Source organism: Rissa tridactyla, chromosome 17 (assembly GCF_028500815.1).
Source record: "Rissa tridactyla isolate bRisTri1 chromosome 17, bRisTri1.patW.cur.20221130, whole genome shotgun sequence".
Lineage (NCBI taxonomy): Eukaryota > Metazoa > Chordata > Aves > Charadriiformes > Laridae > Rissa > Rissa tridactyla.
Genome location: NC_071482.1, coordinates 2,417,535 through 2,445,441, shown reverse-complemented (window position 1 = coordinate 2,445,441; position 27,907 = coordinate 2,417,535). Strand labels below are relative to the sequence as shown.

The following is a 27,907-nucleotide window of genomic DNA, read 5'->3' as shown; positions in this document are numbered from 1 at the left end:
TCATAAAAGGTCTGTGACTGTTGCTGAACGTGCATCTGATTTGACAGACACGTGTGTTCTTGTACCATCAGGTTTTGGACCTGCCTTGTTTAGTCAGTGGAACTGAGCAAACCTCCAGGGGTGATTCCTGGTCTCCAGCTGTCAGAAGGTACCAGTCTCCCAGTGTGAGATGAGCCAGGGGAGAGGGAGCGATCAGAGAGGGGCAGGCATGAACTGGGAGAGGAAAGATTGCTGCAGAGTTGAAATAAGCATGGAATTTTTAGAATGAAAGCAAGGTAACATGTAAGTGCAAACATAAAGTAGACTAGGTGGACTTAGTACTGGAAATTTAGCATAAAAGGCCTTCACTTTTTTCGCACTTACATTGTAAACTCTGCAGGGCTTCTAACCATTTTATGCCAAAGGGCCTAACAAAGCTTCCAAATCTGTCTTTCTAGGTGTGTAGGAAATAAATAAATGAATAGAACAGAACAGAACAGTTGGATGGGACCTACAACAATCGTCTAGCCCAACTGCCTCACCACTTCAGGGCTAAAAGTTAAAGCATGTTATTAAGAGCATTGTCCAATTGTTCCTCTTAAGCACTGGCAGGTGTGGGGCACCGGCCACCTCCCTGCGCGCGCAGGTGCGAGGGCCGACAAAGCCGGGAGCGGGAGCTCTGCCCCGGCCGCGCCGCAGAGGCGGAGCTGGGGGGGATGACACATGCCCGCAGCACGGTGGAGGGGCCCGGAGCGGCGCCGGGCGGCCCGGCCGTGCCGCGGGGCCCCCCGGGGAGTGGAGAGGGGCGGGCAGGCCGGGCGGCCGCCCCGCCGCGGTGGCCGTCGTTGCTGCCGTTGCCATGGCGAGGCCCCGCCCCCGCTGACGCGCGCTGTGACGCGCGGTTGGTGGCGGAGGGCGGAGGGGCGGGGCGGCGCGGCTCCAAGGCGCCGCAGACCGAGCTGAGCCGCCGTCGGAGCCGCTGTTGCCGCCGCCCCCCCGCGCCCAGCATGGTAATGGCCGAGCCCCGGCGGCCCCCCCCGCTGCTGCCCCGCGGGCTCGGGCCCGTCCGCGTCGGCTTCTACGACATCGAGGGCACGCTGGGCAAAGGCAACTTCGCCGTGGTCAAGCTGGCGCGGCACCGCATCACGCGCAGCGAGGTGAGGCGCGGCGAGGCGAAGGGGGCCGCGGTTCGCCCCCTGCCCCGGCTTAGCCCGGCCGCGCCGCCGGGCCCCTCCCGCGGCCGCTGAGCCTGGCTGGGCGGAGGCCTCTGGAGCCCTCGGGGTCTGGAGGTGCGCGCAGGGCTGCGGGGTGCTGCTGTAGGCTTTGAGGGGAGCTGGCCGGCAGGGCTTCCTGCGGCGGGGCGGCTGGCGCTGGGGTTACGGGGCTCCGCTCCAGGCTGTGGAGCGGCGGGCGGCCTCGGGGCTCGGCGGGGTTCTTCTGGGGAGCTGGGAGTTCCTGGGGGGTGGCTCGGCGGGGGTGGGCAGCAGCGCCCTTGCAGGCTGCTTAGTTCCTTTTGTCCCTTCTAGCACTGGAGCCTCCTCCTATAGGGTGGGCGGGGGATATCTTATTTACTTGAGGTGTTCGGCTGCGGGCAGGCTGTGGAGTCGGAGCCCTGGCCGCCGTTCTTGTGGTTTTCTTGCTTCCACCTTCCTGGCAAGGGCCGTGCTCACGCCTCCGGGTCCGGCTGTCGCGGGGTGCCCCAGTGGCCCGGGCCATGGCTGGCGCGTTGCAGTCACGGTGAGGATGCTCGGGCTGGGAGGGCGTAGGGGGCGGGTGGCTGTCGGTTCAGCTCGTGAGCGTAGCCGTCAGATAGCGATAACTTTCTGTTAATTGGGAAGGCTCAAATCTTGTGCTGTGCCTGCTTTCGTGTCCTGAATATTTTATGGTTTCCTGAGCTGGCCAATACTTGTAGGTGAGCAGTTCTTCCACCTCGGTAATCTGTTTTAGCAAAGGAACTTCTGTGTCCTGAATTCTTCAATATATCATCCTGCTGGTTAACCAAATTCAACCATTTTTAGTCCCTTTGTTTAACCACCCCCTGTTCCCCACGTATGTCACCCAGTGATTACTAGCCTGTAGATTGCTAACATCTTATGCTTTACCTAAAACAAAACCAATTGTAAGTCTGTGTGGATAAAATGTAGTTGTGTTAACTTTTTAAAAACAGGTATCTAATGAGAGTAATGGCTTTGGAAGATCAGCTTCCTTTTATGTTTTCTTAGGTAGTTTTAGTTGCTACACCTAGAGGTAAGGTTTTTGCAAGGCTCTGTTATGGTTGCTTTCATTGTTTACTGAAGAAGAGCCTATTGTGCTGCTCTGTACCAGACAAAAGTAAATAAAATATTGTCTGTAGTACAAGGTAAAAAAACTGAAAAGACCTGCAATTATTCAGTTACTGTGGTCTTGTGTGGTAAAATCATTCCTTATAGGAATGAAAAATGCTCTTAGTTTGGACCACAGTTAAGGAAAAGAAACCTGTAATGCTAATGTTGTTCTGGTCGTGCAGTGGTAGATGAACTTCACATCCCAAGTATGAAAAGAAATTTCTCAAGTTTCATAATAAACATAATTACTTGTAAATCCTTCCTTGCTATTACTGAAGAGCCAAGCAAAGACCTTGTAATGTTAGCGTTCTGTTTCCAAGTTTGATGCCATATGCCAAACTTCTAAACACTTCCCTTGAAGATAGTAAGTTGTCATTTACTTCTTAGTTCTCATTTCTTTGGCGGACTTTGTGATGGGAATGAAAACTTTCATCTTTATTTTTATGTGTTGTTTTAGAAACTATATTTGTTTAGTATTGTTCAAAATAACAAAGGCTGCAGAAAACTTAAGAGCTTAACAGTTCCCAAGTCTGGTATGATTTTTCTATCTGTGTCCTAAAAATTGCTGAATCTGAGTGCATTCTAATACAGTCTTGAATTTTTTTTTAAGCAGCTTTCCTTTTCTGAGGAGCCTTGTGTCCAGTCTGAAGCTGTTTTATCTTCTGTGTGATTTTCACAGCAGATTTGCCTGTGTTGGAGAGTTGTATCAAGGTCTTTCATTTTTCAGTACAGCTACCTTGACTTTCTGCAGTAAGAGATGCAAGAATGTTTCTCTGGAACGTAACTGCTGAGTTAGTTGCTGGAAGTATTTACATGGTCTTTGAGGAAGAGGAACTCTATTGAGGTCACTTCTAGTGGTCTCAGGTGAAATTAATTCCAGTCAAATACTACTTTGAATAAGTATTTCAAGTTTGGATTACCTCACTTGATTTAGTGTTAAGTTTGCTATGCATATAAAGTGGAAGTCCTGCTTATTAATGTTTCTAGACGGAAGGCTGTTCATATTTCAAGCTTGTTCTAAACTGTTGCTTAAATTTATTGAGTTGCTAATTTCTCACATTCATCTGTGCCTTCATTAAACTTCCAGTGGAAGAATATTCAGCTTATTAGGTTCTGGAAAGGCTGCACCTGTGTACCATCAGGTCTGTACTGCAGGAATGTCTGTGCTGTGTTGCTGTTGAGTATTGCTCAGAAAACCCTTTTAAAAAGGATGATTTTCTTGTCTGAGTTTCTCATGAATCTTCCTATTTGAACTGTTTAAATTTGGGATGTGTTTGTTGTTGGGCTTTTTTAGCATTGGTACTTTGAAACTGTATTTTATGTGACTTTGACCTATAAAAATATTTGCCTATTTTTTACATAACCCGGACTAGGCAATAACTAGCAAATAAAAAAGGATGGAATCTTACTACCTTGAAAGGTTAGCACTTAGATTATGTACAAAATCCGACCTTTTTATGGAAAACCTACATATCGGACTATAAAATTGTAACTTGAAATGAGAATAGCAAATATAGTTGCCATAAATTGTTAGCAAAGTATAGGTGGAAATAAAATGAAACCAGGCCTGAAGCAGAAGATACACATAAGACGTATATGGTGTCTGTGAATAAACTCAGAAATCATAACTTGAATCCTATATTAATGCAACACTAAAATTGCATGACTAAACAGTCAAGCAGAGAAATTTGGAGCGAGTCCAGAGGAGGGCCATGAAGATGCTCAGAGGGCTGGAGCACCTCTCCGATGAGGACAGGCTGAGAGAGTTGGGGTTGTTCAGCCTGGAGAAGAGGCAGCTCTGGGGAGACCTTCCAGTCCCTAAAGGGGGCTCCAGAAAAGCTGGGGAGGGACTCTGGAGCAGGGATCAGAGTGATAGGATGAGGGGGAATGGTTTTAAACTGAAAGAGGGGAGATTTAGATTAGAAATCCTTTCCTGTCAGGGTGGTGAGACACTGGCCCAGGTTGCCCAGAGAAGTTGTGGATGCCCCATCCCTGGAGGTGTTCAGGACCATGCTGGACCGTGCTTTGAGCAACCTGGTCTAGGGGAAGATGTCCCTGCCCATGGCAGGGGAGTTGGAACTAGATGATCTCTAAAGTCCCTTCGAACCCAAACCATTCTAAGTGTGAAAGTTAAGAAAAATGGTAGGATTGATACATATTTGTAGTAATAGAGGTAGTGCATGACACTCTTTAATGACAGTCCACACAGGGTGCCCCAGAGGGGGCTACATGGTTGAATGTGACCTTTGCTTTGCTTGTTGTTTGTGTGTTTGTTGTCATTTAAGCTAATGACATGTGCTTTCCTGCCATGCTAATTTATCCTGTTGCCAAGAAATCCTGTGATCTCAGGGTAACTTTTGTTAATGAGGCATGCACAAATAAGCAGAATTTTTCCTCAGAAGAAGACGAGACTAAGAAAAGAGAACAAAAGTAATTGGAACCATAAAGTTCAAGAAGATGGATATTTGCTTCTAGTGAAATATGATGATGTGTGAAATAATGAACAGTAATGAAAAGCTCTCAGTATAGATGAAGGTACTACTTGGAAAAAAGCAATGCACTTTAAGGATGAAGGAAAGTCTTTGTGAACAGGCTATGTGTGCGACAGTCATGTTCCCCACCTGCCCCCCAAATTATGCAACTAATATTCCCTGAGGATTAGTCATCTGTAGAAGAATACTAGCCATTGCTCCTCAGGTGAAAATGAAACCCTTCTGACTAGTATGTCCTTATAGTTCACAGTTATCCTTTTATCTGTCTGGTATGTTACAGCTGCTTTGCACTTTTCTCTGAAAATTACCAGCTCCTGGTACAAGATGTGATACTAGTTTAGATGTAGGTGCTTGATCGAGTGTGCTTAGGTACATGTAAAAGTGAATGATAGAAGTGGAGACAGCAGCTCCTTTGCATAATAGCACACAGTTTGGATTAGTGGAGTAATTTAGTGAGAAAATTACACTATTGCCAAAAAAACCCCAAACACAAGGTGCCAATTTAACTGTTTGCAGCTGTGGGTTCTCTAGATCTGTTGCAGGGGGGAGAGGAGGAGCACATATCTGGAGACAGAGTGGGAGGTCACAGGTAGATTAAGTTGAGCATAATGTGCTACCCTAAGGGGTGTTAATGCTTTTATAAATCTGTGATATCCAAACCCTTTGCTGTTGTAAATTAGAGTTGCTCTAGATTGCAGGAAGTTGTGTTTGTTAATTTTAATGCAGTTTATCTATTTTTAGGATGTATTGGCTTAACAACTCAAATCTGAATTTCTGTAATCTGCATGAAACCTTAACACTTGCACTGACACAAACAAACCTCTTTTTTTTTGTGTGTGTGTGTTAACTTGTTAGGCCATGTTTTGGGGGGCGTGTTGTGGTTTGGTTTATTTGGTCTTTTTTTGAAAGACTAGGTCAGAGAATTAAATGCATAACATAAAAACAATGAAAACTGAAAGCTGGAGTAGCTGAAGGATAGAAGAACTTTCCTCTTTTTAGACAAGCATTTTACCTTCACTGCTTGACAGTTTCAATTCCCAGATGTCAGATGAGGATTGAGCAAACTCCAGTTCTCTAGGCCTTTAGTGAAAGTGGGAAGGAAATGTGTGCTGTGCCTAAAATTTTTAAATTAAAAGAAATTATGACAGTTTCAAAGATATTTTGGAATATAAGTCTTTAAGCAGCAAAAACTGGTGGTGGGGAAGGAAGATAAGGGAAGGAACAGGATTCCCTCTTTTTTTCTGTCATTTGAATTGTGTTCTAATGCTATATATTGTTTTTCAGTTGGGATTTTGTGGTTTGTTGTCTTTTATAAGTGATAAGTATTTAAAAAAAAAAAGCCAAAACTAGATTCATGAAACTTGTGTAATTGTACTTAATTTGGCATGTGCCACATTAGAGCTAGTTTGCTTGTGCTATGGCAATGATTGTCCATACTAGAGAAGTGAGAATTCATTTCTGTGTGCAGTCAGTCTCTCTGCACTGTCTTCAAAAGATTAAAATGATATTGCAGCGTCTCCATAAGATGCTAGTAGTTGTTAACAAGCTGTACATTCAGGAACAAAACACACTTTCCAGATAGGAAACTGTTCTTCATCTTGAAGCAGCTTCTCCACCTCTAAGAATTACTTCCCTTTTTCCTGTCATCATGACACAGCTGAGATTATGGACAAAAGTGAGCTATTGCTATTTGAATGCCCTGTTCCTTCTCACTCTGTTATGAAGAAGTTGCTGGATTTTAAGGATTCCCAAGACGTTTTTCTCTAAATCTTCTATGACCCTGGCAAGATGCATGAAAACTGAAGACTCAGAATAGACTGAGATATCTAATCTGCATTTGACTGTAGAAGCAGTGGTGCCAGCTGCTACTATGCTGCTTTTCCTATAGAAGCCTGCCACTGTGTGCACATATATAATATACACATTGAGAGTTGTACAAGCATTGCAAATAGCAAAATTTTTTCCTTCAAGTAGGCACGTGCTTTTACTCTCTGTGTTCAAAACTAACACTTAATATTACCAAATAACTCCACATTGTAAGACAAAGTATGGGTTGATGTAATGTGGTAGGTTTCCTAAACTAAAAACCTATTTAAACTGGAAATATAGCTTGTTCTTCATTAGTTTGCATCTCAAATAAGATAATTAGTAGAGAGCTGTGCTTAGAATTATTTCAGATGTCTGAAAGACAGAACTTATGTGGTTACACAACACACACTTTTATGAATATATCAGTGATAGCTGTCAACTGAATGATCTAGCTAAAGCAGTCTCGTTTGTCTTTTGTTGAACAGGTTATGGATGTAGCCGCACAGAATGCATCTCTTAGTATGATGACAGAGGTAGCAAGTAGCCTGCTGAGGCAGTGGCTCATTCTGTAGTGCTCCAAAACAGCTTGTTTTCTAATGTTTGCAAAGTCACATGTAATATAATTTTTCTAGTTACATAGCTGCCTGCAGGAGTTCAGTATTAACTGACTTAATAAAGGACATTTTATTAATGCTGTCATTACTATCTGGTGATCTCTTCATAAAAACATTTTTGTGGAACTATTCATCCAAGTCCTTGATGTGCTGTTGTGCCTGAACGCCCAGTGTGTAAACAAAATGGATCTTTTCAGGCTCAAAAGCCATAAATGCAGAATACTTTCATCAGTGATACATGTTAGCGTTATAATTTTGAGAGTAGGTGGATGATTGTGTAGACAATGTAGAACATTACTGTGTGCTTCTGGGGAGTGTTAACCTTCTGTGACTTGTTTTAATCTACGATCGCTTTTTACTTGTGATATGGGGAGGTAAGGAAATGTTTTAAAACTATTGAAAGAGGATTTTCCTGGAGGCATTCTGCTCCAAGAAATGTGTGACCTGAAGACTTGTTTTCTTGCTTCCACACTTTCAGAAGAAGAATTTGGTTTCAGTCTTTCAATGATCTTTGGGAATTGCTGTATTTCTAAATGTGTGCCACAAGGAGATATGATAGGAAACTTCTGGAAAAGGAAGAAAGTAGGAAACATTGGAACATGAAGTGCTGTTCTTGGACAGAAAGTGTAGTGAAGGTTAAAGCAGGATTTGTAGCCATGCTTCCCAAATTTATATGACCCATTCTTTTCTTATTACTCTTTTTCTAAATGCTTCTTTCCCCTAATGAAATTTTACTGGTTGTTGCTCAGGAAGTAAGATCTGTTCAAGGATTTTAACCATGTAAAGGTTAAAAATGCCTCCTGCATATTCTTATTTTATATAAAATCACTTTTTAAAAATTGAAGTGATTATACAGTTGCATAGTCTTACTAGCCTTGGAAAACATATAACTACAGTAGGCACCAACTATTAAGAAATTGAAGTGGAAATGGAAGTATTTAATCTTTAAAACTGAAGGACAAATGAGTTATCTAGGTTTTTCTAGGTAAATGGATCCTCTTGTTATCTGTGAAAACAAAGTTAAAAATGGATATTTTTTTTTTTGTTGGAGGTCTTTGCAGATGTTAGAAACTAGGAACTGCAGTGTTCAGAATAATGCCTGATATCTCTGGAGAAAGCTGACAAGATAGACGCTTGTAGATAGGTTTGGAAGTGGTAACAGGCTGTATTTGAAGTATTTGTACTTCAAGTAAAAGGAATACTCAAAATTTAAGAGAAAACTGTGGAAGCGCCAAACTATACTGGAAAAAACAGAGTCAGTGTGCTTGTAAAGCTAGATTTTTCACTAGGATAAGGAGATGGGGGGTCAAGCTTCATTGCAGAAAGTATCACTAGCAAGACATACAGTTGGAGAAATCTCCCCCTCCCCATCAGAAGGGGGTGAGAAGTATAGAAGAAGGAAGTATAAATATTTGTGCTAATCAAACGATGACAGTGTGATGAATAGATAAACAAAGGTTCAGCATGAGCCCCGGAAAGCAGGCTGCTATTGGGTTTTTTGATTGGGTTTGGGGGTTGGTTTGTTGTTGTTTTTCTTCCAAATTGTCCACCCCCCTTATTTATTTCTTGGCTGCAGTTTCAGTTGTTTGTGGTTGGGTTTTTTCCCTCTTCTATGCTAGATATAACCTCTTTTCTTTGAAGTCCTATGTAGCTTTGCTTTTATTAGCTTTCCTGTACTGCACACGTTTCCTATGTGCAAGAAGAGTAAACAGGAGAAAGTTACTGGTTTGTTTTTTTCTTTGCTTGTGTTTGCAGAGAGCTTAGTAAAACACCTGACTATGGGGAGGAAATGCACAGTGACTGTAAGGTGAAATTAAATGAACCGGGGGCAGTCTTAAAAGTTACAAGTGATACAAGTTTTAGGTAAAGCTTCTATACTGTTGTCTATGTGAAGAAAGAAGTTACTGTAAATACCTCAAGTTACTTGAGAGGCTGATGCTGTCTGTGTAAAATGCTATTCTAATTAGGTTGCCATTAAACTTTAAATAAATAAAAAAATGCATCTTGCATTTTTTTTGTATTACTCTGGATTGATGAAGGAGGCATTTAGACTTTCCTGAATACCTCATCTATTCAAGACTTGGAGGTACCGTGTTGCTTGACTGAAAGATGTGTTACTGTTTTGTGATGGGGATGTAAGACAGCTACAGACTAATCTCTTCATTCTTTTGTAAATAAGAAATAGTGGGCTCCATTCCCCTTAAATCTGGAGGTCACCCAAATAAGGGGTATAAGCTGGGATAGATGTGGAAAATGAAGGAGAAACCAGCTTGTGTTTCTGGTTGATTCCAGAGACACAGTGTAAAATAAATTAGAGGAAGTGGAGAAAAGTGACACATAGGTTGTTTTTAATAAATATTTCCTGATGTGTGTTTAAGAATTTTTTCTGGCTTTAGTAGTTTGGTTTGATTACTTTGACATTTTGTGACTTTCTAGTGAAGTGATTTCTTCTTAAGCTAATAAATTGTGCCTGCAAAAAATAAACAATAACTAGAAGTCATTTTATTAGGTGTGATCTTAGAGTAGGCCAGGGAGACTGGCCTGGGTTTTGTGTGGGTTTTTCTCTTAGGCTGCATGAATGATTGTTTGCATCCTCTGCTGCCACATGGCATATAATCAGACCAAATAAGGAAGCAGCTTGCTGTTCTGGTGTTATAAGTGAGGGAAAGGGGACCTGCTGAGAGAATGAACAGTAACTGTAGGGAACAGTCAAAGGGGGTGCAAGTCTGGCAAGACCAAGAGGGAAGTATGCATTTGGATAGTCCAGTTCCATGCATATTACTGTTCTTCTTTTGCCTGTTCCTTGCATGTGTGAAGCCAGGACTTCATTATCAAGTTTTATACATGTACCAAAGGTAAGACAGAAAATTAATATTGTAGTTCAAAGGATTGGGAATAGGATGAGAGAGTAACAAATAGGAGCAGAAGCAGGTGATGCACATCTTTTCCTTGCATGGAGATAGTGTCTTCGTAGTCAAAAGACAGAAACTTTCAAAGGGAGATCTGTAATCTTTTAGGACCACCTTGATTATCACTGTTCCTATGTACTTCTCAGTGTGAATGTAATGTAATATGGAAGAGGGCAGAGTAGGTGCATTATGGAGAGTAGCTAGCAGAAGACAACAGGGAGAAGCTTGTTTTGAAAAGATCAGGCATTGGGATCCCCTAAATTGCTATTATATTAGAAGAAAGTTGCTGAGAGCTGGGGAGGAGGAGTGTGGAGTGGTTGAATACCATTTTAGGTACCATTTCTTCCCAAATGTCCATTGTTATGTGTTGATGAATAAAGGCTATGGAATAACTCGTGATTAATGGTGAAACTGTTGTGGGATGTGAACCCTCTTTCTTGATTTCTGTCTAATGGCTGTATATGTCATTATACTTATAAGCATGTATTGTTTTTTGATAAATCTAGTTTCAGTGAGTTCTACATTAATTGGATATTGTTTAAAAAAAAAAATGGCCACCCATATCTTTCGAAAAAAGTTTAAAAAATTTGTTTGTTTACTTTGGAAAATAGTCTTTTTCTGCTTGAGCTATGTAAGAGTGCATCCTGTATCTTAACAACTTTTTACTGATTACAAGGCTAGATCAGTTTACTCATTCATATCAGAATCTTATTTTTCTGGTGGTTGGGGAAGACAAGTGACTTTCGAAGAGGATATCAAGCAAAAGCATAGTGAAATGAAGTCAATAAATAGTTAATTCTGAATTCAGGTGGGTCCATAGTGGGTCCATCTCCTTACTGGAGATAATGAGGTTCATCTCCTGTGGATTTTTGTCTCCTGCATAGCAGCTGCCTCCTATAGTTCAATAGTTTATGAAATGCAGTTACAATTGGAAGCATTTGTGTGACCTACATTGTTTGCTCATGCTTCATCATTAATATGGGATATTCAAGGTGAACAAACACCATTTATATATTCAGTATTCTTTAGTATTGTTATCCTTTACATGATTTTTATAGCAGCTATATTTTTCTTAAGTTTTTTTTTAAATGTCTTACGATTGAAATTTTTAGTCTCCTAAGCATGTGTAGTTCTCTGTAATTCACTTCGTGGTATTGGCTAAAAACAAGGTCAATAAGACCAGGATCTGTTTCCTAAACTAATTGAGATCTGTTTGCAAGGTTTGACTGACAAACATCTTCACATAGGCTTTTTTTCCTTGAACAGATGAACTGCAAATTCCTTATGTAGTAGCACACTAATTACAGTTAAAATAAGTGTGTAATAGTTGAAACTACATGGATCCACCATGTTTTGATAACTTGTGTCGAGCCAACAGTTTTTCTTTAAAATATCATTTTGCATTTCTGGGATTCCAGTTGGCTACCTTGACTCTAGAAATGGAAACAATTAGGCTTTTAAAGAAGATATTCTCTTTACAACACTGCTACATGGAGGGTCCTCAGTTGTTCCCACCTGCTTCTGATGTAAGAGCATTCTGCACCTGGACTCATTAGAGCACTGGCTTCCATCACCTGTTCTGTGTCTTCCATTTCTTGTAAAACTTTCCTTTTCTGACATGCTGATGTAGGTGATATTGCTGCAGCCACTTAGTAGGACTACTGACATGCTTAATGTTGTGCTGCTGTATTTCTAAGCGTCGGATGTGTATTTCTGAGATAGAAGAAAGCCCCCAGTTATCTGGGGTTGCATTATTCCCTTTATAATGAGGATAAACTAATGAGGAATATGTTGGGGAGTTTTAATCTCACTTTTTCTATTTGTCTGCAGGTGGCAATAAAAATCATTGATAAGTCTCAGCTGGATGCTGTGAATCTGGAGAAGATCTACCGAGAAGTGCAGATAATGAAAATGCTTGATCACCCACACATTATAAAGCTCTACCAGGTATAGTTAATGGTGTCTCTCTTTCCCTTCTGCCCCTCTCTCTTGCTACTGTGTGAAGAGTTTCCTCTACACTAGTGACTTCTGGCAGATCACCAGTCTGCGACATACTCAGGTTTTCTGGAATTGATTTGCATTGGATAAGTGTCTTAACTGTCTTGAAAGTGCATCAGTTGTGGCCTTTTTCATTCTATGGTAATCTGCTTAAAATATACAACCTTCTGTGTGTTTTATGTTAGTGAAAGAAATGAATTGGAAATACCCAGTGATGAGACTTTGCTGTCTGTTAGTAGTCAAAGTATTATGTAAGCTAGAGCAGGGTAGGAATTTTCAGCATAATGTGTGAGTCCTAACTGGGAAGATCTGCATGGATATAGTGGTTTTATTTAGTCAAGTCTTGGCTCAGTGCAGATTTTCTTTCTTATCCAAAGATGATAAGACAAGAGGATACATAAATCCAGATTCTGCAGATGTGCTTGTGATGTAAATGTACGCACCAAACAGCTTCTCAAACACTTTATCTTGAAGTGCATTTACTAGGAGACTTATTTTTGGATTTACTTTTGTTGGAATCTTGCATTTCATTTCTGTTGTGGATATGGACAATTTGTATTTATCCTGAAGTGAATTATGTATGTTGTGGACTTGAATGCATCCCTTTATAACATAAGGATGATAATCATGGTACAGCAATGTGTATTTTACATAAGAGACAAACCTGCCCTTGTGATAATGCATACAATTGCAGACAATGAAAACTTTTGAAGGTTTTTACTTATCACTCTTCATACTGTGCATAACTTGTACAGTGAAACATAGGTTTGTTTTATATTGTTTCTTTTTTGTTTCATTATCTGTTCCTGCTAGCATACGGTAAAATATTTGACCTGTTAGCATTTCTGCTTCAGTTAAGTCTTGCTTTTAAGGCTTTCCGGAGAATATTCCCTTTGGGGTCTATTTGTTAGTGTTCTGTTTAACAAATCACATAGTGCTTCTGAGATACTCTTACTTGTTTGAAATAAACTTAGCTCAACAAATAAATGAAGATATGTGCATGCTAAAACCAAACTTTGAATTTTAGTTCATCTGATTAAGACTATAGTGGCAATGTGAGCACAAGGACCTGGACCTATGGTGTTGGAGTTGGTTTACGGAATAATGACAAAGATCCCGGCTTGGACTTGTTTAGCTTTAATTTCATCTTATGGGAAAGAGTCTGCCACTTCCTTTTTATAAATATTGATTCACTGAGTAGAGGCAGACCTTAAGGAGTTAAATTTCTAACTAGCTTAAGTTAGTTCTACCGCAGTTCCTTCTGAAAACACAAAAATGGTAAAGGAGAGAGGAATTGTAGGGAGGAGAGTCTGAAAATAGTTAAATTAAATCTGGACATCAGCAAGATCACTTGAAGAGAAGGGGAATTGTTATGTACTGCTTACCCCTTTACTAGTAAGGGATTGGCTTGATAGAAATGCGTTTGGTAGATAGGTGAGTTTATTTTTAAAATAGCCTTCAATCAAATTGTCTCACTAATTTACGTGTATAATGTGCCCACCACTATACTGTGGTCACACTACAAGTTTTTATGAATTGTCTCATGTCAAGGAACTACTGAGGATTGTCAAATTCAGGTAATGAAGCTAGCAACCTTGGCTTCATTAAGAATGGTTCCATATATATGTAATCTACAGGCTGTTGCAGTTTCCTGTCTCCAAATGCTGATTTAAAGCAGTGTTTCCAAACTGTTTTGCCTTCCAGATACAGACATTTAAGTCATAACATGCTCAGCTGTTATAGAGTTAAACAAGGGTGCAGGAGAGACTGAAGAACTGCCATCTTGTTCTGTCTGCTGACTTTTCAGTTTTTTGGTAATTCTACTGTTTTTATAACTATATATCTTTCAGGGTTTGCCTTTTTTTCTCTCTAACAATAATTTATTTGTGAGCAGTCTTCTAGTACTTTCAAGCTTGTGCATAAATGAAACACAAAAATCAAATTGAAGGAAGTCTTGTCCACAGACAGCTCAGGCTAAACTGTTTTACAGTGGTTATTGAAATAGCCCCAAAATGTGTTGGGTGGTGAAATTACTGAGTTGTACTGGAGGGCAGTCCTAAATGACTCTTTTATTTCCAAGTAGAGGATTTTTCACTTTCAGTCTATCTTTTGATTATGGTATTTGTACAATGCATTCCTGAGTAGTGCTCTAAGCAATTGAGGAGTAGATAATTAGGAAGAAAGCTGCAAGATAACTGATGGGGCTGCTGTTTCCCAACCTGTATCATGGAAGTATGGAGTTTTGAATTGTTGGGTGAAGTCTTTCTGTTCAAGGCCATGAAAAAGTGGTCATGGAAAAGTTTTGAAGTCTTGCCCTTACCCTCTTTCTTTTCTCCTGTTTGTTTCCCTCTATTCCTTCCAGCATCCCATGTTTTTGAATTGTGAGTAGTCTGTTCTTGTAACAGGAAGGCTGGAACTTGCCAGAAAAGAAAGTAGAAGGTGCTTAAAGTCTGATTTATTTTTATTATTTTTTCCCTCCCCCCACCAGAGGATGTGATTGTTCTGTAGTTGTACTGACTGATTATACAATGGGATACTGTGATGTGGTGCTTCTACCTGAATTTTTCCAGGTTTTAAGACTGATGCTTATCTGGTATTTTTCCTTTTTTTTTTCTTTCTATAACTAGAGAACTATTGACAGTGTTAGCCCTAGTCATCTTTCCCAAGCATGAAGTATTTAAAGCTTGTCCTTGTGCTTAGCATGCAAATGCTCCCCTTGAAATTGTTGAAATAACTTGAAAAAACGAAGTGAAAGACTGTGATAACTGTATGTGCAAGGCAAAGACTTTCACATCTTTACCAGAAGAGAACAATGAAAATAAGTATCCATTTGGGTGTGTGTTTACTTTTTGCTCTTCCCTCAATCAATCTCATGTGCAATTTCTCCATCAACAGGTGATGGAGACCAAAAGCATGTTGTACCTTGTGACAGAATTTGCCAAAAACGGAGAAATTTTCGGTAAGCAAGAGAATATTTTCATGTTCAACATTTTAATGTTTGTCAATTGCAGTTATCTTGCCCAAGGATCCCTTTTACTGTATGTCACTTTCCTTTATTTGTCAAGAAGTGTGAGATAACTGTCACTTTCTCATTTTAGAACTAAGAATTTTAGGAAAAACGGTTACAGTGTACACTAGCGTAAGGAAAAAAGTTTAAAATTACTGACGTTCCTTCAGCAGAATACATAGCTTGTTAAGCAGAACAGAGCAGGATAAATTCTCATCTCAACTGACACAGTTACCAGGTTTTCAGCATTGAGCTGAGATGCAACACTATATTTAAATGATTAGCTTGATAATGAATAGTGGCCCATGCAGTATTTCAGGTAAACTGAAGAATCTGTTCCTTATGCAGTTATGTACTGATTTATCAGGCATTATTTTAAATATGTTTTCAGGAAAACATGTTGGGCAGGAGGGGGTGTCAGTGTGACTTGGGGTAACACTCATAATAAAAATTCTAGTTTGTCATGTTGACCTGCATAGTCAAATTCACATTAATTCTTGTTCTTTGGCTCAAACTCATCACTCAAGCAGAACCTCAGTGTTAAATTTATATGAAATACAGTATTTTTTTTTTAATTGTAATACTTCACAATGCAACTTTTTTGTTATGTAATGCTCAGCTTAGACTACAATAGAGATCTCATTCTGTTTCTTTGGAAAAAGTTATTTAAATTGGTGCAGGACAATTGTAGTATATAAATATTCTGAGCAGGTAACACTTCACACTTGCTCAGCCATCTTAGTGTACATGATCCCTCAAAGTGCAGAACAGCAGAGACCCTTCAGTGTTTTGAAGGACCTGAAGAATTGAGGTCTAAACTTTAAAATCTACAGCTGCTGATTATGTAAAAGGAAATTTTTGAAGTGACTGTGCATTGCCTTTACTCTTCCCAGGGGCTATGGACTGAATAAGTTAAAGCAAGACTGTGTTTTTGAGGCTTGTGTTCTAGTATTGAAGGTGATTCCTGCACTCTTGTCTCCCTTCTTGATTGTGGTAACTGGCGCAGTAAAAAAAAAATCTTCTACATATATGTAACACAGACCTGGTTATGGCAGCCAGGTTGTGGCCTTTGAGCTCTCCTTCAGTGTAGCTTGAGTAACTGTCATAGCTCTGAAAAGTCAGGCTTGTGGTATCTGCTGTGCCATTATCGGTTATCTCTAGGGCATTTTGTCTTCCACCACTGTACTGTGCATACACATCCCAAGTCATTGTTTAGGATTTTTCTAAGCTATTGAGGCTAGGGTAGCAGTGAAGCCCTCTTGAGGAGGGACAGGCTGAATTTTTTCCCAGAACTTGCTATATATAGCAGTGGTCCTTTTTAGGCCACAAAGAAGAAACACATGAAATGTGACACTAAGTAGGTAGATGCATTTCATTTTTTACCTGTGTTAGTGCCTTTAACTTAACTGACCTGTGTTAATACCTTTAACTTTAAAATACATATTAGTGATCAAAGTAAAAATGCTTTTTTCAGCTCCTGCACATGTGACAAAAAAATCTGTGAGCGCTTGAGTTCTTCTGATCAAAGACGAGCTTGCTATTCATAAACTTGTTTGAAATAGTTGACAACCTGCAGAATAGCAAGACAATGTTCAAATAAGGCTGGAATGATAAAATACCAACAGTTTTACTCCTGTTTCTGTATACAGCATGTTAGAATGTTTTGGGGGGTGGTAGTCTTTGGATATCTTGTGTGTTTCTCAGGAATGTGTGTTTGGTTGTGTTGGTTCGTTTTTTGTGTTGTGTTTTTTCTCTGAAGGAACAGCATGATTTGCTTTACACTGATTACCGTCTGGAAACACGGAGTAAGAAGAAAAGGGATTCTGTTTTTCTCACCTTCTAAGCTGCTGTTCTCAAACCAGTGCTAATCTTGAAGCCCAACCATGAGTTGCAGGCTGGCCTACAAATTTTTTCTTTTTCTTTTTTTCCTTCTGAATTTTTTCTGTTCATCTTATTGCTTGCCTTGGGAGCTACAACATTGGAGGTTGTTTATCTGGCAAGATTTGAATGCAGACTTGCGTCAGTGATTAGGATAAGCTAAAAATCTATCTAAAAATTACCTTTGTACCTACATCAGGTTAAGCTTGTTTATTTTATGTAGTTTTAGGGTTTCCTATATGAAATGTTCTCAGAACTTGGTGAAGATTCTAACTATTAAGTTGCATTTACGTGGCCAGAAGTTGAGGGGTTTTTTTGCTGCTGCTGCTTTTTGTGATAAAGTGAGGAGGTCATAATGAAAATCAAATTAACAGAAGGCAAAAAATATAAAACTTCATTCAGCATGGCTAAAGATTCTAGAAGTAACTTGAATGGTGACTTTTTGCCTTCTTATTTGTCTTGGCTTTAATGTTTATCATTTCCTGTAAAACTTTGACTTAAACTCTTAGTTTATTCTGAAGAAGCAAAGCCTTTTGGGCTCTGAGACTTTCCCTGTTTGCAGATCCTTTAATGTATGTTTCAGACATAGTTTAGCTAATTCTCTTAGACCTCGTTTTCTCATTAAAATAATTAAGGAATCTTTCTGGATCCATTATTAGAGAATTAATATTTCTGTAGAGGTTTTTTCTAAATTGTTCAGTTTCCTGATTTATTGGAACGATTTCTCAGAGTGCCTTTTGTAATTAAGGATGGGGTATTCTGTTGTCTGTATTTGTCACTGTTATATATGTTTTTGGAGAAGGAAGCAGAAATGAGGTAAGGCAGAAACATGTTAGAATTTCAGAGGGGGAAAAGTCTCTCCTATTTTTTCTACAGGCTTTCAATCAGAAAGTGCACTACAACAGTAAGTGCTAGGTGAAGAGCAATCAGTCACAGTATGAATAACAACTTTGGTTTAAGTTTGAACAGTACCCAGGACAGTGGGTTTATTTTCCATGAATGAGTCTAGCATGTCCTAGTACAGTAAACAGGAGGAAGGAGTAGAAAAATAGCAGAGGAGGAGAAACATTCTAAAAGGTAAAGAAAATCTCTTTAGCTGGAGTACCTCATACATAGCAGGTACTGTTGCTTTGTTTAGGAATTGGACTGAGGTGTTAAATTAACCACCTTGCTTGCTTAATGAAAGCTAATTTCATTAGTTTTTTATGCTTGATACCGAGGCACTCAGAGTTTTCACATGCATTTTAGTTACAATAACAAAATCAGAGTTGCTGAGAGAGCTTCTCTGAAACTGTCAGTCAACATCACCAGGCAGAAAGAACTCAGAGGGCAATGGCACAAAGTTCAGCATGTAAAGGGCCCTGGTCATTGGAGTGCCGAAGAGGTGGAGCCTGGCTGATCTTTATTTTTTACATTGGGGGGAGGGGGGATGGATTTCATGGAAACAGAACTCAAACATTCAAAGTTCCTCCTTGTTTCTGGGTTATCTCCCCCCTCCCTTAAATCCTTACCATTGGATTGCTTGTGTCATAAGCAGGATATCATGTCCAGGGCAATTTTGATGTAACTGGAAAGCAGAGAAAAACAGGGTAGTAAAAAAAAAAAAGTAGAAAGATGATTCAAACTATATGAGCTTTTCCTCCTTCCTGTCCTGATCCTTCTTTGGGTCTGTTGAATTTGCCATGTCAAGTCTAACAATGTGTGAAATAAAGTCTTCCTTTTATGACATTAGTTTTTAAACAGCACAAATAGTGGGATGCTCTTCTAGAATCCTGTACACAAGTGTCTTCAAAGCTTCTAACATTTTGGTATGTATGATCCTGCTTCTTGGGGGATTTTACTTCATTTTCTCTTGTAAAGCAAGACAGTTAGAGACCTGTGGAACCTGCTTTTTCTTTCTCTAATCAATCTCCAGAGAGCACTTAAGAATTGTGCTCCGTTTTGTTCTTTGACTAACCTTTGATTGCACTTGAAGGGGGGATTAAAAAAAATAAGAAAACAACCAAAAACCAAACAAAACCTCACTTTGAGCAAGAGCAGATTATTTAAATTTTGTCTCCAAAGCTAGTGAGGTGGGAGAAGTATAATGAGAAAGACAAACTTCAGTCTGTCGGGGGTGATCTTCCTGTATGTTCGCTCTGTAATTAGTGAGGAGCAAGAGGCTTCTCAGGGGGCTGGTTCACAGCTTTGACTGACCCTCCAGAGGAGCCTCTTACTTCTTCTCTGAGTATAGGAGGAGCTGGGAGAGATTAGACTTCCTAAGTTGAAGTTAGCCTTTGTGATTGCTCTTCTGAGTAACTTTGCTATTCAGTGATGTACAAAATTTGTGAGAGTTTATAGAAGTCCCTTTTCTATCTTCCTCTTGAATAAGACACTTTAAAGACCATAGCATGCTCTCCAAGATAGTTGTCAATAGTTGGTAACTGGTAAATGTACCCTTAAGTCCATGCCAGGCTTTTGAGTTCGCTGGGTGTAGCCTGGTATTAAACCTCACTGAGTCTCTTCAACTCTGCTTCATTGTGCTGACTGGTAGTTCATGGACAGGATTGTTTTTTAACGCCCCAACTAACATTCTTCACCATCTTCATAGCTTCAGTCAAATTTTCCATACTCAACAGCAGTTCTGAATTTGCCTTTTGCCAGTTAATGTCATTGCAGTCAATGTGTTTAGAGACTTCAAATGCTGTTCCATTTTAGACTTGTGTTTTAAGAAAGTCTTTAGACTTAGTAAAACATTTGAATTAAAAGGTTTCAGTTGTGCTTAATACTTTGCAGATCTACTAAGCTGTTAGCTATCTGTTTCTGCTATGGTTTTGAAAGTATCTTTACAGCCACAACCTTGTAACCTTCTTCAACATCTCTCACTAGAAGACATTAAAACAGCTGAAATGCAGTTTATCTGTTAGCTAAACTAACTACAGCGAACCTGTTCTGAAGGACTAATTCTTTAGTTTCTCATCAGTGACTGTTTATATTGCAAGAATCCAGGCTGCAGAGTGGGAAGCTGACTGTTAAGCCTAAACCCAATGTAATTGTTCATCAAGAGGAAAGGGAATATCCAAGCTTTCAGTTATGGTTGTTTCTACCCCCTCTTGCTTGATGTCCGACATACTACATGTGCATTTTAAAAACAGTAAACATGATCAAACTATCAGCTTGTGTGATTTATGTCTAACTTAAGATTTGTAACTGTGACAGGGTCACTGTACCTATGTATGTATTTTTCTAGTACCTCATGCAAGAAATGTGAACAAGAGGAAGACTAAGGAATAGTTAAGAGGCAAACATTTCAACTGCCAGACGTGGTGCCTGGGAAGACGACCTTCACTGCGTTTGCATGCTGACTTTGTTATCTTACATCCCATAGTTGACTTTCCTGATTGTTTAGCTGTTCCTTACAACCTTCAGTCTGTTTTGCAATCAGGCATTAGGTTGTGAGAACCTTGCTGCCTTTTAGAGAACCTACAGGAAATAATGGGGTACTGTCAGGCTATATTATCACGCCAAAACTCCTACTCTTACACAGCAATCTCTGTTTTACTGTGAAGAACCATAAGAGTATTCTGAGATTTTTCAGAAGCATTCACCATGCAAAAAAAATGTATATTTCTTCATCTTGCCAGATGCCAATCAGGCCGTCCACCACCACATTAAAAAATAACTCTTGTGGAATGACATTAATGCACAGAAATGCAAAATGAGCTCCTTTAATCACTCCTGTTTATGCTCTGCCTCCCTTGTCCCAAAGGGTACCTTGGGACTTAAGCCTGTTTTTGCTAGTGGCTCTTATGCATTCACAGTGTGTGCCCAATGCTTGTATGGGAAAATAGTTCAGCCCAGGCAGTCTGGTGGGTCTTATCTTCTACATACACAAAATCAAACATCCCCGAGAAGTAGATCTCAATGTAAATCTGATTTTTGGAATAGCAAAGTACTGGACTTGCAGAGAGGCTGGTAAATGTTTGGAAAAACATTTCTTACGTGAAACAGCAGCTACATGTGAAAACACTCCTACATTAAATAAGTACAGTAACTGGTTGTGCAAAGGAAAAAATAAGTGGTATTAATTTTATTGACACTTTGCATGAGTTAAGAGAAACACTCAGAACAGTTTAACCAAATGACCTAAATTCTGTTCTGGATTTTGCTCTACTCATTCGGGAAGCCAAAGTCATGTTCTCTTGTCCTCAAACCAGTTTTTGCTGAGAATGAGATTCCCCTCATAATTAGTCCTTTGTGATATTGCAGTATCCCAGCTCTGGTGATATAGAAGATGGTCTTACAAGTTTTTTTAGAGTATTTCAGCATAAATACTAAACTTTAAGGAGGCATGTTTGATAGCATAAACCACTGTGCTTACAACATCAACTTCTCAGCATTTTGTGCCTGTTCCAGTGAAGAATAAACTTGAAGTATCTCCAGAAATGCTTTCACATAAAGGAGACAATCAGACATCGCTTTGATTTATAAAAGTATTAGCATTTAATTATATCTGTACTTTCAAAAGCCTAGTTTTACCTAGCAGTTTACCTAGCAGTCCTGGACAATTACATACATGTTTTGAGCACAGATGCAGAAAGCTGGACTAGAATGGGCTTGAGCAGCTATCTGCTTTGTCTCAGCCTTGGTGCAGGTCAGCTGCACCATTCTTGAAAATGTCCTGAGAGAGAGATTCAGTAACCTTCCTAGATGAAGCTATTCAGGATCTGAGGGTTGTTTTTTTTTTAATTATGAAGATTCTTTCTAATGTTTAATGTTGATTTCCTTAGCTAAAATTCTCACTGATTGCTTCTGTTAATAGGCATTTGTAAGACTAGAAATATGATGTGTCCCTTAATATGGGATAATTTGTTCCTTACCATGCTTGAACTGGATGAGTGGTGTCTTGACTGCCTTACACTGAACCCAGATCACAGAATAGTTGAGGCTGGAAGGGATTTGTAGAGAATGTGTACTCCAGCCCTGCGGCTCAGCAGGGTCAACCAGAGCAGGTTGCTCAGGAGCATGGATGGAGAGTACAGTCTCTACCTGCTCTGTTGCAGCATTTGACTACCTGCACAAAAAAAACCAAACCCGAACTCTTTCTTAGGTTTAAATTGAATTTCCTGTGTTTCAGTTGGCGCCTTTTGCTGAGAAGAATTTGGCTTTGTTGTCTTCCTTCAGTCCAGTACATATACAGACAATGAGATTTCCTTCTGCACCATGTTTTCCCTAGGCTGAACATACCCACAGCTCTTTCGGCCTCCCCTTGTATCACAAGCACTCTGGTCCCTTAATTATCTTCATTAACCTTCACTGTACTCACGTGGGTATGTGTGGGCCGCTTTAACAGAGCCTTAACATACCAAATTAAAAATGTGTACAATTGTCTATCTAAATGAAGGATAGTATTGTAAATGAAAAGCATTGACCACTGGGTTTGCCAGACAATGTCTCAGAGTCGTATGTTGTGAAGTAAACACCATCTTAACCTCTCAGTTGTCCAGTAAACAAATGTACTTGGAACTACTGAAAAGGCTGGACAGGAAGCTGCCTTGTGCCCGAAGTCCTGCTGCATTCTGCTGTGAATCCAGCTCAATCTAAGATAGCTTCTGGTTTCTATTTTATTATAGAAAAATGAAAAAAACCTACCATAGAAACACATAGCCAGAGGGTATGACATGAGGGTAAGATTTGTCAGAGGATATGTTTGTGAAAGCATAGGTAGCTTTACTGTATCGATCTTTGCAAGGTACAACAGGATTCTTTGCTCTAGGTATCTGCAGTAAAAACTATAGAGTGATGTTTCTTGGCTCCAGAAGTATATACACACATATTCGAACAGTGTCCAGATTCTAGCTATTGTGGTAGAATGTCTCTAGCAAATTTCAGCTGTCTAAATTGGTTTCTGTAATCCAGGGGCTGGCACGCTGCCTGTATCTCACCTTTCCTATTTGCAAGCTAGTTAATGCACAAACAGTATCCTTGCATGTACGTTCACCTATTTGGATAGACTGGTATGCTCTACTTCTCCCGGAGAGAAAGCGGTCTATTTCAGAATAAATGACCTATTCCATGCAGACTGCTAGACTTGATGGAATACTTAAGGCCAAGGTGTTTTGTAATCTTTAAGTAAATCCAGAGGTGCTAGAGCCATAAAAGCAAATGACAGCTTGGATTCATTAACTTGTTTGCTGCATTGTTAACAAATGATGGATTAACAGCTTAAAGGGCTGGCTTGCATTCAGTGTAGTTTAGCTTTGTGCCTTTGATATCTGACTTCACCTTGATATCATATGATTTGTCAGTCACTTTGTGACTGAATGATATTTAGCTTGCAAATATTATGATCTCCCATTACTGACAGGCTTTTGTTTGTTCTTGTGCTTTGCCAAGTTAAAGCAGCTGAAAGTGCATTAAGACTCAGGTTAGAGGCTCTAAGGAGAGTTTTTAGATCTGCAGGTTCCAGAGATCAGAGCTAATGTGCTTTGCTTACAAATGTTTTTTGAGGGATGCTGAATTGAATATACTGCAACTGAGGCGTCTAGTCTGATGATTCAGATGGTTCAGGAGCAGCCACCTCTGTGCTTGCAGAATGTGCTTGGGAGGTAGTAGGAGCAGTGCATGAAATCTTTTCAGTCTCACCACAAGTAAAACAAACTTAAGTTACCTCAGTAATGGGGTATAGAAATTTCTCCTAAATGATCTCCCTATAAAACATCTTTGAAATAAGCCTGTTTTATTGAGCATATTAAGAAGATGGTGTATTGATGATTGCATTTGTTTATTTAAACCATATGAGTGAAAATATAATTCAGAAGTCACTTTGATATGACACTGTCTGGAGCACTTCATGGCAGTGTACTCACTCAGTGTACTCGCTAGAGCAGAGAACTTGTGATGTGTAAGAATGCAAGGTCAGTGAAGTGGTCAGTTTTATATGATCCAACAACAAGTAATTTCCTTTTCATGTTTTTCTGAATATTTGCAAAAATTCTCATAACTTTTGGGCGGGTCTGTGACCCCTTCTTGTGAACAAGATATTCCTCTGTCCTTATCTGTAGTAACAATGAAGCAGAAGTGCGCTGTTGGTGAAGTTTTACTGGAAATGTGTTTTCAGGTTTTAGAGTGTGCTTAATGTGAGCTGCTCAGGCCTTCTCTGCTTATCATAAAGAAAGCAGAAAAGCTTAAATGAAAATGTTGCAAGCACCTATAAAGCCCATAAACAATGTTTTATTAAAAAAAAAACGAAACCAAAAACAACCAAAAAAGAAAAACCACAGCCTAACAAAGCCAAGTATTCTGCTTTGGCATTGTGTTGGGCAAGATGATCCTTTTTGAATCACTGAGATTACAGAACTAGCTTAGAAGATTTGGTTAATCATTAAAGGATTTTGTCAGAGATTCTTACAAACGAAAGTAGGCTCAAAACCTCCATTACATCATGTTCAGTTTTCAACTTGCAGAAGCCACTGTTTTAACCTGTTAACTGAATATAGACAGAAATGTTTGTGTATGAATATGTCTGTAAATGATGATTCCTCTTCATGGGACTTTCTCTATTAATGATAATTAGAAGGGGCTGGAGGCAGCTCCAGTAGTTTAGTTCTTGGTCACTGTTTTTTTGTGTAACTTCAGTACTAGTTGTGATGCAGTAAGTGACTGGAGATTGCTACGTGTCTATAGGCTTAGTCCTTGCCTGTGATCACTGAGTACAATAACTATATGTGTTTGCTGCACCTTGTCCGTTAACTGCATTCTTTGTAGGATCTTGAAGACAATTCTAAAACCATCCTAACAGTTGATTCTTTGATTTTATGCCTCATAAGAGAAAGAACTGGCTATAGAAACTGTTTCTCTCAGGACTCACACAGCTGCTGCTTCACTTGTTGTTGTTCCCGAGGACAAATGAAGTCTTCAGTTTCATCAGAGCTATCATTTGTTTCAGGGGTAACATTAGTTTTTACAGCATAATCAAATACGCAAACAAAATGTTCTTTCTGCTTGTGATGCAATGAAGATGAGAGGGAGGTCAGGATGGGTACCTTATGAGTACTTGTTTTATTTCCAGAGAAAAAATAACGTTTAGCCACTACACAGCTTCTGTGTGGCGTGAAGCTTCTGTGAACTGATAAGAGGTTAAAGCTTAAAGTACCTCATGATGGTGAAGCCAGTTATTCCAAGTATTCCCCATTCCACAGGACTTGTGTTATATGAAAATATTTATCAGAATAGTCGGGAAACTATAAAAGAAGGAAGAGAGAGTAGAGTTTCACTATGCAGCAGCTTTTTCTTACTTTTTTTCCATTCTTTTGCAGGGGAGGGTGTGGGAATAATGGGTTAGACACTGGGATTGGCTGAAATACTAATTGAGTTTCCTAGTGCTAACTATTTGAGAGAAATCATTTTGTTTCAGGGTTGTTGCTTGCTGTCTAATCCATTTAAACTTGCTTTATTTTAACAGATTACCTCGCCAGCCATGGCCGTCTAAGTGAGTCTGAGGCCAGGCGCAAATTCTGGCAGATCCTCTCAGCAGTGGAGTATTGCCATGGTCGAAAGATTGTTCACCGTGACCTGAAGGCTGAAAATCTTTTGCTTGACAACAACATGAACATCAAAATAGCAGGTACTCAGAATGTAGATGATATTCAGTAACACCTTATTTTTATGGAGGCTGTTCCAGTAATTCAGTTGCTGCTGCCCGAGATATCCTGCTGTGCTTAAGGTACAGAAAATCGGAGAGGTAATACACATAATATTTTTGCATTATGGATATCACAGTAGATGTAGCTAAAATAATTCCTAAATTAGCTCTATTATACTTTCAGGAAAAAGGAAATAATTTTTAGAGTTCTAGTCTTTTTTTGTGGGTGTTACAACATGTCTATAATGCTGCCAGATGTTCAGGTTAAAACAGTTAATCAAATAACTTCTTTCAACATTAGAAAAACTCAAAATGGAAGCTTATTGATTTTTTTTTTTCTTTTTGCATGCATGATTTCATTTTAATTATAAATTTAGACACAGCAGATGTTGCTAGCAATGGAAATCATTTTGTCGGTTGTCAACTTGTTACAATTCCACAAATCCTTCCGTACTGACTTTAGCCCAGCGACACTTGAAATGGGAAAGCTAGATAACATCTTGATTTGGAGGACTGTTGAACTTCAGTTGTGGGTAATATGGGAGCAGGAAAGGAAGGCTAACAGCTGTAAGAAGCTGGTTTGTATAGGAGTAAGCTTGCTAGTTCTGAGAAGGAAGTGCCAATAGATAGCCAATCCAGCTGAGAAAGGTAAAGTGATAAAACATTTCTGAGTTGTAAATCACTGCTGGATTATTTTACCCCTGAATTTCCTCTCTGGCATTTCTGAAATGGATGAACTGGAAATGTATCTTGATCTCTGATGCTTTCTGTAAGGATAAAATTACAGAAAAGCTTTAAGTGTGCCAGCAGCTCTTCAAAAGATGTGCTCCTTTTTGTCTATGGAGTATGGAGACAGTGTTCTTAAAGATTTTTAAGGGAAAAGTTAACAGCTGTTTAACTGGTTACCATCTGTGTCACAAGGATTCACCCCTTTCTCTGCAATACTATGCCGAACATTGGGAAGACTAGGCTATTAATTCTGGGGATTAACTTCACCCTCAGCAAAAATGTTTTAAATCCTTTAAAATCATCTTTATCAGAACGGGAAATCTACAGTCTTTTAAAATAAGCACTGACCTTTGAGATGAAAACTATTTCTTGAGCAAGAATTTTATTCTCTTTAAAGTTAGCAATTACTATGGGTTCCTTTATCAAAAAAAACCAAACCAAAACAACATAGGTTATCTTTGCTTATGAAAAGGGATTTTACTGATGCACTAAGAAGGATTTCTTATCAATGTATGTATTAATGGAGCAGCTTTCCCAGATCCTGGATCTATGTGTTGCTTTTGTATTGACCTTTGGTTTTGTCTATATATTTAAAACGTTTATTTCTTCATTCCTTTACCTGCCACCTCTGTACCTAAAGCTCCTTTTTCACATGGTTTAAGAGTTTACAGAAAGGTGAAGTAACAGATAAATTAAAATTGAGGAAAAGGAAAATACAGCTATGAGTTACAGAACCATGACTTTCATAGAGTATTAGGCTACTGCTTGTTATCAAATCTGAATGCAAGGCGGAGAAGGAACAGTGTGGAAAACGTATTCTCTGAAGCTAGAGAGGGAAGCCTATTAATCTGCTCTTTGGCATGTTCTCTGTATTTCATGGCTCTTTAGCATCCCAGAGTGGGAATTTTACAGCAGGCTTATAAAAGCTGTAAAAATTGTTATTTAACACTTTATATAAATTAATTGCAGAGTCTTTGCAGTCTTTTTCATTTCATTTGATATTAAACTGTTTATGGTTATCTTTTAATTTTCTCTATTCTATTGTGGGCTTTTGTATTAATGTTGAACTGTAGAAATATTAAAAGCTACCATCAGATGAAGTAAAAGGGTTTTGCAACTGTTGTAGCAGGGAGATGCAGTTCTGGTATAAGTTCTTATTTTTATGGCATTTGATAAATGAAGAAAGCTAACAAAACAATTGGGATGGAGATAATGAAGTGGCCCAATTATAATAACTAATAACATCGAGATTGAATTGGTGGCAATATCTCAAAATTCTGAAAACTAGTAGGATCATTGTAGTGTTTGCTCACAGCTGTTGGTAATAAGGCTGTAAATTTGACAGTGAAAGGGTTTAATACTGTGTTGAGCTTTAATCTAGCGAGTTCATCAGCACTACCATTTGTAGAGTATTTCTTCTTTTCTCACTTCTGATTTCAAACTTGCATTTATTTCTAGCAGCTACTCACAGTCATAGCACCTGGAGATTTGACTGACATACAGTTGTATTTACCAGGACAATATATGGCTTCAGTAAGTACTGTG

The 27,907-nt window shown here is 39.3% G+C and overlaps 1 protein-coding gene across 2 annotated transcripts in view; it reads left to right on the top strand.

The window, feature by feature from the left end:
• The first annotated feature begins 910 nt into the window (after window positions 1-910).
• The window catches only part of SIK2 (salt inducible kinase 2), a 57,065-nt gene continuing 30,068 nt past the window's right edge, over window positions 911-27,907 (top strand). For both annotated transcript variants that reach the window (XM_054223261.1, XM_054223260.1), the window contains exons 1-4: window positions 911-1,136; window positions 11,958-12,074; window positions 15,021-15,084; window positions 25,454-25,615. In XM_054223261.1, the coding sequence (XP_054079236.1) occupies window positions 987-1,136; window positions 11,958-12,074; window positions 15,021-15,084; window positions 25,454-25,615 (493 nt within the window). In that variant the 5' untranslated portion in view covers window positions 911-986. The remainder of the gene's footprint in view (window positions 1,137-11,957; window positions 12,075-15,020; window positions 15,085-25,453; window positions 25,616-27,907) is intronic.